Source organism: Phoenix dactylifera, chromosome 4 (genome assembly GCF_009389715.1).
Source record: "Phoenix dactylifera cultivar Barhee BC4 chromosome 4, palm_55x_up_171113_PBpolish2nd_filt_p, whole genome shotgun sequence".
Lineage (NCBI taxonomy): Eukaryota > Viridiplantae > Streptophyta > Magnoliopsida > Arecales > Arecaceae > Phoenix > Phoenix dactylifera.
Genome location: NC_052395.1, coordinates 19,569,841 through 19,580,473, shown reverse-complemented (window position 1 = coordinate 19,580,473; position 10,633 = coordinate 19,569,841). Strand labels below are relative to the sequence as shown.

At 39.4% G+C, this 10,633-nt stretch overlaps 1 protein-coding gene across 1 annotated transcript; it reads left to right on the top strand.

Annotated features, from left to right (window-relative positions):
• The first annotated feature begins 3,692 nt into the window (after positions 1-3,692).
• LOC103713944 lies at positions 3,693-10,513 on the top strand. The gene is made up of 4 exons (XM_008801004.3): positions 3,693-3,863; positions 4,040-4,246; positions 7,419-8,720; positions 10,045-10,513. The coding sequence occupies exons 2-4, from the start codon at positions 4,064-4,066 to the stop codon at positions 10,270-10,272; spliced, it is 1,713 nt and encodes a 570-aa protein (XP_008799226.2). The 5' UTR covers positions 3,693-3,863; positions 4,040-4,063; the 3' UTR covers positions 10,273-10,513.
• The last annotated feature ends 120 nt before the right edge of the window (positions 10,514-10,633 follow it).

Genomic DNA, 10,633 nt, shown 5'->3' with positions numbered 1-10,633 from the left:
TCAACTGGTCGGCATTGGCGTATATCGGGCCAAAATTGGGCGGCCTTTTTGTTGTGGATTGAACGATCCATTTCGCCCCCATTAGGATTCTATGTTAAGTAGCAGGATTCCTGGGATAAGATTTTGAATTGTGAGAAGCCAAGAAGTCATTAGGGTTTACCGAAATACGAGAAATAAAAAAAAGAATTTCTAAAACATCTAATGTCAAAAATATTTAAAATTTAAAGTATGCACCTATTGTTGCTAAAAAATGCGACATTCGCATAAAAATAGATGGTGCATGAACTTATACTCCAATGATGTATGTTACTTGCCTATGAGTCATGGCATACGTCTCTCTAAGAAGATGTCTTCTAAGACATCTGAAGAAAGAAATAGAATGAATTCTATTCCCTATGTTTCGGCAGTAGGATCGATTATGTATGCTATGTACTGGCCTGATGTTGCTTATGCCTTAGGCATAACAAGCAGATTCCAGGCTGATCCAGGAGAGGATCATTGGATAGCTGTGAAAAATATTCTTAAGTACTTGAGAAGGACTAAAGATATTTTTCTAGTTTATGGAAGATCAGAGTTGAAACTAGAAGGATTTTCTGATTCTAGTTTTCAGTCAGACCCAGATGATAGCAAGTCTACTTCAGGGTATATCTTTACCCTAAATGGTGGTGCAGTGAGCTGGAAGAGTTCCAAGCAGCAAACTGTAGCTGACTCAACTACTGAGGCAGAATACATTGCTGTGAGTGAAGCCGCTAAGGAAGCTGTTTGGATGAAGAAGTTCATCACTGAGTTGGGAGTAGTTTCTGAGATTGCTGGACCAGTCTCAGTTTATTGTGACAACACTGAAGCTGTTGCTCAAGCAAAGGAACCAAGGTCTCATCACAAATCCAATCATATTCTAAGACACTTCCACCTCGTTCGAGAGATCATCGAGAGACAAGACATAGTGATTGAACGAGTAGACACAAAGAACAACCTAGCAGACCCGTTCACTAAAGCTCCACGACAATAGCAATTCGATCGCCACCTCGATTGTATGGGGATGAAATATAAGGGCGATTGGCTTTAATACAAGTGGAAGATTGAAAGAGTAGATGCCCTACAAGCCAATCGCAATATGAAAATGACCTACTTCCCTTATTCCCTTAGGAGGGATTTCCTTGTAAGACTTTTCCTGCGAAGGATTTTCTTTTGATTTTCCAAATCATGTACATGATATCTAAATATGAATAAAGGCATTGTGTTTTATCATATGCTGTGGATTATATTTGTGATAAACTCCTTAGATTAGGGCAATAGTTTTGAGGCTATGATGAGATCATACTAGTGAGACCTAAAATCCTAAAATCCTAATCTTAAATATTCTCAGTCATTGGTGCATTGAGGCGGGGATCAATATTACCGGAAAGACTGGCACATCTTATGTATGCTCGATGTAGAGGGTGATTGATCTCACAATCACTTGTCTGAGACACTAATACAAAGATGTGGGTGCTCCTTAGAGGAATGAGTTTACTGAATTGACCTACAAAGAGAAATCTTATGAATTCTTACTTATATGTCAAAAAATGATTCTCTTAGTGGGAGTTGTGCAACTGATCCTTTGACCTGAGATCACCATAGTATCTTGTGCACATAAATCCATATTTTTGGTTTCCACTCATTCATGACAATAAGTTGTGTACGAGGTCTTCTGGATATGGTGGATTGTGTACGAAGGTTATGAGTAGGTCAATAAGGAATTAATCACTTCTAGTAAGAGAAGATCGCATCCTATTTATTCTAATCATATGATAATTCAGGGAGCCTTTGATCAAAGCACAATGAAAATTAGAAAGAGTTTCTAATGTTTCATTATTCGAATTATCCTTAGAAGATTGAGAAATATATGAATATGAAATTGAGTTTGACATATATTCATACTCATATACATATTCGGAATGCAGTTTGATTAAAGGATTGAATTGCACGGTAACTTGCCACTAAAGGGTATTTTTGGTATTTCTACCAAATTTCATATTTTTCAGGTAGACATGACACGTTGCTAGACGCCTAGACGTCAATCTTGTCTTATAGCTTTGATCGAATTAAAGAGTTTAATTCGATCACCAATTAGAAAGGATTCTAATTGTTAAGTTCGGGTTCGCGCAGTTTGGACTTAAATCAATTAGAAGAGTTCTAATCAAGTTGGGTCAACTCGTACTCATACTTATTGCTGGCTAAGTATGGAACCCAATGGGTCACACATAAGAAAACTTATCAAGGGTCTAATTGGATTAGATCATGTTTGCAAGATAGACACCGTAGCAGGTGTTGCAAACCCTTAGCTCCTGATTCGAATTAGATTCGAATCTGATTCTTAATTGATCTAATTTGATTAGATCATGTTCTAATATGGGTTAGCCAAGAGTTGGCACCTAATTGGCTTGGTTTGAGTCTAATTGGATTAGATTTGATAAATCATTCAATCTAGACCGTTCGATCTTGATCTACAGTTGGATGAAGACATAATGGAGAGTTGGTTTAACCCAATTGGATTGGGTTAGAGGATGGCTATCATAATTGACCATTGGATCTTAATTTCACCATTGGATGAAGACATAATGGGTCAAGTGAATGGCGCCTTGCATTGGAGCCATTGGATCATCATCATGAAAGATCAAGAAGTGAGGCGTGATGGACATGTGATTGGCATGTGATGTTGACTTGGTCAAAATATGGCACCACATAAAGGACATATCATTTGATACACCCCTTCACTTGATCTGCGCCTCCTCTTATTTGATATGGCCCTTTAGATGATGCCCTTTCATGAGAGGATGTGTGGATGGGATGCATCCCTTGGAGATGCATCTCTACGCCTATTATAAATAGGCTAGCGCTCCATGGGTTTCATCATTTCAACTCCACCCCACTCCTCTCTTCTTTCTTTCTTACATTAGTTTCTTTCTTTCTAGCATTGCTTCTAGTGTATCCTAAGCCAAGACAAGGTGGTCTTCTTTAGGACAAAAGAATTAGAAGTGATTTTAGAAGGTTAAAAAAAATAGAAAGAAAGGAAAGCAAGCCATTAGAGTTCTTTAGAAGAATTCTGCATTAAGGATCAAAGTCTTTGGAGCTTAAGACTTGAATCAAGTTTTCGTGTGAATAAACGTTGGAGGGTGAACACTTGGGCACCTAGTAGAAATTCTGCACATCGGATTAGCGTTAAAGGTATTCTTCTATTTCTGCATTTATATTATATTATTTGATTGCTTCCATTAAGGTGATCTTGGCTTATAAGGGTTTCATGTTAAGGAACTTTATCAAGAAATTTTTAAAATTCCTACCTTCCGCTGCCCATTATAGCATGCTAGAACCCTACATACCATAGTACAATGTAATCATGATTCATAAGATAAAGATAAAAGTAATATTTCAGAAGAAAAAAATTCTCTATTATCCCTTATTTTCCTGAATTACGTTATGGTAAAATGTGTAGCTCGTGAGATGAAGTTAAAACTGTTTAAAGAAAAACTCATCAAGCATTATCCTCATCGTATTCCGGAATTTATCCATGTAGGTTGATAAAGGGTAATTATTGGTTAGATCAGCACCATCCAAATCATGTGCATTTGTGGCGATGCTTTGCGGGTTGGATGGAGTCATGGCGATGGACCTGAACCAACTAAAAATTGTCAAGAAGACCCGATCAATAAAATCCGGCTGTCGAAAGGCAAACGCGTTCATCCTTCCTCTGGAGGCTTCTTTATTTTTCCGTCGGCAGGCGGTCGGGCGGGCGGAGGAGAAAAGTGTCTGCTCCTGCTGCTTTGATTCCTTTGTCTCCACGAAATCAAACAAACCACCAGCCTCCTCCCTTCGCTGTACGGGTACGTATGAACTTGAAATAGAATTCATTCGTGCAACAAGACTGCGTACCGAGGCTGGGTTGGATTTGATTTGATTTGATTGGATTGGATTGGAGTGATCACCGGAGGAGCCTTGCGTTGCCGACCGATCTCTTTGGCTTATAAGTGTAGAAATATATATATATATTTTTTTGCAGAGGTGATTGATCGATTGATCGACGATGGATTTCGAGCTGCGGACGGCGCGGGAGAAGCTGGAGAGGGATCAGAGGGAGCGGAAGGAGAGGGCCAAGGCCCGGCTGGAGAGGGAGCGGAAGGCCAAGGCCGAAGCCGCGCGTCGGCGCGATGCCATCGAGGCTGCCCAGAGTGCCAAACGCCTCGACGCCGCCCGTGCTCGCCTCGAGGTCATCTATCTAGCTATCGATCCATCGATCTTTTCTTCTTCATTTTCCTATTCTTCTGTTTTTCTTGATCCATACGGTTTTGCTATTGCTAGAATAGAGAAAAGATTCTTCCTATTGTAGCAGGGATGCTCTCGGACGATGCCATCTTTATTTACTTCATAAACTTTGTGACCTAGGGCACTAGTTCTAAAATTATTTCTCATGGAGATGAGTTAATCGCAAGTGAGAGGATATACTTCAAATTAGGTACATTTTTTGCAGGGAAGATTCACACCACCTAGGGTTAGATCAGTGCCCGAAGAGGTTATTCGATCCAGTGTACTTTGGTCTTGATAATCTTAACATCACCTGGAATTTGCCAAGGCATCCGTAGAACCTATTTATAGCACCCCAACTGATACCTGATTGGCTCGTCCTATTCCAAAAAAGGATGGTCTGAATCTGACCTCTTGAGGTTGTTTAGCTCTTAACACCCCATCCATTCTGTTGGAAGTGGTTATCATCATATTTTTCCTGAGATTAATGCAATGAGTGCTGCTTTCATGCACACAAAAAGTCTATTCTGCCGCATGACATGGGGGGATTGATGCCTCTCACGGGAATTAGTGCGATACGTAGATGTTGGTAGAGTATGAAGTTGCCATGGCTGAGCAACTTTTCTTGTGTGCAAAATGGGTGCCCCGGAGCATTTCTATTTTATTGGTAACCAAAGGTACTGAATTAGCAAACTTTTAGGATAATTATAGGAACATGAATTCCTGTTTATGCAGATTGAGATGACTAGGATAGCCTCTTCATCAGCACCACTCTTTTCAAGCCACAGATTAGATATTCTGCCATTGCACTTTGCCTACATATTCTTTCACCTTTCCTTATTCTTACGTACCTTTTCCTTGCTTATCTATGTCAGCTAGCAAAGACATTTTTCCACACAGAGTTCTATTTTCTTGTCCACCTTTCCATCTGAAATATTGGTTTTTTTCTACTTACCTCTTGATCCTTTCCTAAGCTTTGTATCTACCTTCAAAATTCTACCTAGCCATTTAAGATCTTTCCGGAAGTATAGATCTCTATAGCATTTTTTTCCTAAGGAGGGCACAAGGCTTGATCCCAAGGTTTGCCGTCTTGGTACCAGATCTCGTACCGGTGCCATACTAGCACTGTGTTGGTACGATATGGTACAAAATTTTTTGGTGTATCGAATATTAGTACGCTATTTGTAGCGAATATTGGTACAATATCCGTACTGTGTGTTGGTACGCTATCCATACTGGGTAGTGGTATGGAATTGGAATGGTGCGCTCCATACCGCTTGGTTCTGGCTGGTATGGCGAACCATGCTTAATCCATTCTAGAATTACCTATATTGCCCACTCGTACAATTTACGCTATAATTGACTTAATGTGAGTAGTTGCAATGCTGCATAGACACAAATGCAAGAATTGGATTCAAACACATATATCTAAGTGTCTAACACGGCGAGAGGAAAAAGAGAGGTATGGTGGATATGTAGGATAACATATAAATTTGACTACATTGTATATTTATACCTTTAAATATTATTTGTTTAAACATTACAAAGAAAATATTAAAAAGATATTGTTTGTTAAGATCTTTCAATACATATGTTTCTCATTAGAACATCTCAATTAACTCAAGGATGTTGTCAAAACAATATTTTGCAAAGTTGTTTCAATACCTACATCCTTAAGAAAGCTCGAAAAAGAACAACCAATCACTCCTAATATCATATTAGACTATCTAACTCATTGTTGGAAGAGTTCAACTTACTCATTGTTGAAAGAGTTTTAACTCTCTTCCAATCTTTAAAGGTGGCTACTAAAGAGCTTCATAAGCATCCAAGTATCTGATACATATAGATTCAAATACATATCTGACACAGATTTTTGGAGATGGATTTGAATGTTTAGATAACACTGGTGAGCTGTTAATTCCCATGTTCCTGTTTCTATATAATCAAACAAACACGCAAGTCATCCATTTGTATAAATGCAATTGGAGCCACTTGCCTAGTATATAATCAATCATCAAGTTTAGCAAGATGTAGACCTATACCCAGTAAATTTAGATCCGTTGGATCTGTTTGCCTTATGAATAAATTAGAAGAGATCTAAACAAATCCCACTTATTAAGCTTCATTCTGGCAATAGCACTTTCACAACTATTCTAGGGGGCCTAGGACCAGGTTTTAGGGGCTCATCCAAACCATGGTGCCTATTGCATTAGGGTGTCAATCAAACCTGATATATCTGTAATTGGGTTCCTCTTGACTGCCCCAGACCTGACCCGATTACATGCTTTTTTGAGGGGACTCGGCTGGTTGATGAATATGGTTTAGAAATTGCGACCTCTACTTTTAGGTACTTATTCTTCTTTAACCTGGATAAAACTATTTGACCAAAATGGTTGAATAGATTATTCATCTAATTCAGCTTTATTCTTTTGTTTCTGCCACCAACTTACTCCTATTTGAATAGTCCAAATAAAACTATGCTGGAATCGTACATGGCTTTAAGGATCTGAATTTGATCCATCAAGGTTTTGGATCTGAGATAATTGATTACTGTGATCAGCAATGGTCATGTTTGGATGACATTCCACATTATTGGGATTCTGTAACCCAGTGTAGAAGCTGGCTTGTTGAACGAGCTCTTTTCATCTACTCATTCTTTCCCTCTCCAGTATGTACAATTTTCACCACTAAGAAAGACCTTCATTGTTCAAAGATTTTAATCTGGCCAAGTTTTACATCAATATGATGTGACTTGATGCTTGAGCAGGAAGGTTACTCGACGAGATGATTTAGCTCAATTATCAAATCCACTCCTTCCAGCTTAATCTTATGCTTGTGTGCTGTATCATCCTATCTCTACGTTTTGAGCGGCAATATACCAGTATCAGCATTGTCTACAATTACAAGTATGTTTTTAGGGAACTTCTGGAGCTTATAACCTTTATTACTTTCTGGAGTGGGGAAATGTTAGCCCATGCACAAGTAATTCAGTGATAATTTCTTATCAAGGTGTGGCATGTATATTACTTGTTATTCTTATTTAAATGTATCATAATATCTTGACTTGTTGTTTAGTCTTGCAAATCATTACATTGGCTATGATGTTTATTAGTCTTACTCTTTGATTATTTTTGCAGGCGGATCAACAAACTGAAGAAAGTCTGCTTCTTGGGAAAGGAATTTTGTTTTCCAGAATTCTTGAAGCTCTACCTTATGATGGCTATGGAGATAAGATCAAACTGCCATCTTCCTGCTTCACGGAATTATCTGATCGAGGAGCCCTGGATAAAGGCCCTATGTACTTCAGGCTGTCAAAAATTGATCACTCAGGTCCTCCAGGTTCAGATGCTACTGCAAAGCAAGAGCGTGAAACAACTCATTCGGGAGTTTTGGAATTTACTGCAAAAGAAGGTTCTGTCGAACTGCCACCACATGTGTGGAGCAACTTGTTCTCTGGTGACAGTCCAGATGTTCCTCTAATTGAGGTGTGCTATGTTAGCTTGCCCAAAGGAACTTATGCAAAATTACAACCAGATGGGATGGGTTTCTCTGACATTCCTAACCACAAGGCTGTTCTTGAAACAACACTCCGTAGACATGCGACCCTTTCTCAAGGTGATATTATCACAGTTAATTATGGAGAACTAAGCTACAAACTAAGGATTCTTGAACTAAAACCTTCTTCTAGTGTTTCTGTTCTAGATACAGACATTGAAGTTGATATAGAAGGGCCTGACTCTGTTTTGGACAGCAACAAGAATCAGCATGTTCTCATGCCACTTGTTTTGGGTAAGGCTGAATCAGGAACTGTTGAAGAAGGGAAATTTAATTATTACAAGTTTTCTATTGATGACACCATCAGGGAGAAAGTTGCAACTGGGATTTCGAATATCGTGGTAAAGATTGAGGCAGATGCATGCAATGGGGATACCAATATTTATGTATCTAGGCATCCATTGGTTTTCCCAACTCAGCACCATCATGAATGGTCGTCTCATGAGATGGGTTCCAAGGTTTTAATAATCAAGCCGAAGGATCCAAGCCTGGTTGGGGGTACATACAGTGTTGGTGTCTTTGGTTTCAAGGGTTTGGCGAAATATGACATTTCTGTGGCTGTGAAGGGTAATAGTAGGCAAAGGGTTGGAGAACATGCTAATTCTTCATCTCAAGTTGATGTCGATTCTGTAGAATGTCAAAACTGTAAACATTTTATATCCACCCGCAGCATCGTAATTCATGAAGCTTACTGTATCAGACACAATGTTCTTTGCAAACATGATGGCTGTGGAGTTGTCCTTAGGAAGGAAGAAGCAGCAGATCATGTACATTGCGATAAATGCGGGCAAGCCTTCCAACAGGCAGAGATGGAAAAGCACATGAAGGTGTTTCATGAGCCACTTCATTGTCCTTGTGGAGTTGTCCTAGAGAAGGAAGAAATGGTAAGGAATTGCAGCGTTGTTTTTCTTTGTGATGCTCTTCTCTGCTCTGTGTGTAACAATTTATACATGAGAATTTGTTACCTGAATTAGTTTCACATTGATTTTACTGCATGCTCAATTGCTGTATATTTATGTAGTACCCATGGTCTGCCGTACCGGTCCGTACCGGCCGGTACGGGCTGGTACGTACCGGTCCGGCCTGGGACCGGTACCGGATCAGCGTGAAATCCGGTACCGGTAATTTATTATTGAAGAACCGGTACGGGACCGGTTCGAACCGGTTCGGACCGGTACGCCACCGGTACGGACCGATACGGGACCAGTTTCGTACCGGTCCGGGACGCCACCGGTACGCCGATCGGTACCGGTACGGCGGACCTTGGTAGTAACATTCAGGTTGAACTATATTGTTGAGAAATATTCTTAGTTATGCTTAATTTTGCTGCTTTTTAGATGTTTCCAATGCATATCATGCTAGTTACTGGTCAGATATCTACTCTTGAGAGATCTGAATCTGGCATTCCACATAAATAGTGCAAGCATTTAACTATCTTCTGCTAGGCTTATTGTAATGCATTGTATTCGGAAGGGTTTTAGTAATTATCTTTGACCATTGGAAGCATGTGAGGATGTTAGTAGATTGTAAAATTTATGAGAAACCAGCAAGCCTGCCATAATGTCTGTTTGCCCAACACGTATTTGCAGACTCTCAGGATAATCTGTCACATCAGATGCTGCTTTATTTGTGGTTCTTTTTGGGAAAACTTAGTGTAATTTCTAGTCTCTAGATATGTTGGTTAGATGCCTTGGTTTCCCGTTTGGCGGGCTTGAGCCATGTCAATATTTTCTTTGAAATTATTTTGAAAAAGCATGTTTAGCTTTGTCAAAAGATGGGCATTTGATTGGGAGTTCTGAAAAGTAGGATCAGAAGTCCCCAAATTCAATTGCTAATATTCCACTGAAACTTGCATTATGTTAGGATCAGAAGTCCCCAAATTCATTTGCTAATATTCCACTGAAGCTTGCATTATGTTCTCCTGATCAAAACTATTTCGTCTTTGCTGCGAAGTAGCAAGCTTTATTTTCTTGTTTTTCTTGTATATCTGTGCTGTCTGCAGCAAAATATTTATCCCCCAATTTTTCAGCTTCACTCCGAAGTGTGCTGAACTGCTAGCTGTTCATGTTATCCTGCTTTTTTTTTTCAATAATCAGATCAGAGCTCAATAGCATTCATGGAATACAGGTGTATCATTTGTGATTCTTCAAATCTATTTGCTCTGTTACCTGAAAATTTATGCAACCATTTGCTCATTCCTTGTGGCAGATCCTGCACCAGTCCTCAAACTGTCCTCTGCGATTGATTACATGCCGTTTCTGTGGAGACATGGTTCAAGCTGGGAATGAACCAGTGGATGCCAGGGATCGGCTCAGAGGACTGTCAGAACATGAAAGTATTTGTGGATCTAGAACGGCACCATGTGATTCATGTGGCCGTTCTGTCATGCTGAAGGAGATGGACATCCATGTGATTGCTGTGCATCAGAAGAGCTGACTGCTGGGATGATTTCTTTTGCTCAACAGTCCTTTCAATTTAGTCGTCCTGGGGATTTTGGTGCTTCGAAGAACAATCTGTTTTATATTTGCTTTGTATATGTCAGGTTACCGCCTTTTCCAGCTTTGTGGTTTTATCTTGCATCCTGAGTTTTCTTTTCTTGTGTTAACTTCAATAATAGAAGAATTGACGCAATTTTTCTGCTGTTGCTCTTTTAACAATTAGAAGCCTTCTTTATATATATATATAATTAAAGTTTATAGAATAGGTTCTTCACTTGCAAAATCATGTCAAGCACACTAGGTAAAGCATATGCTGCACGTGGGTTATAATTTTATCGTCTGCAAGAAAAATTGTAAAA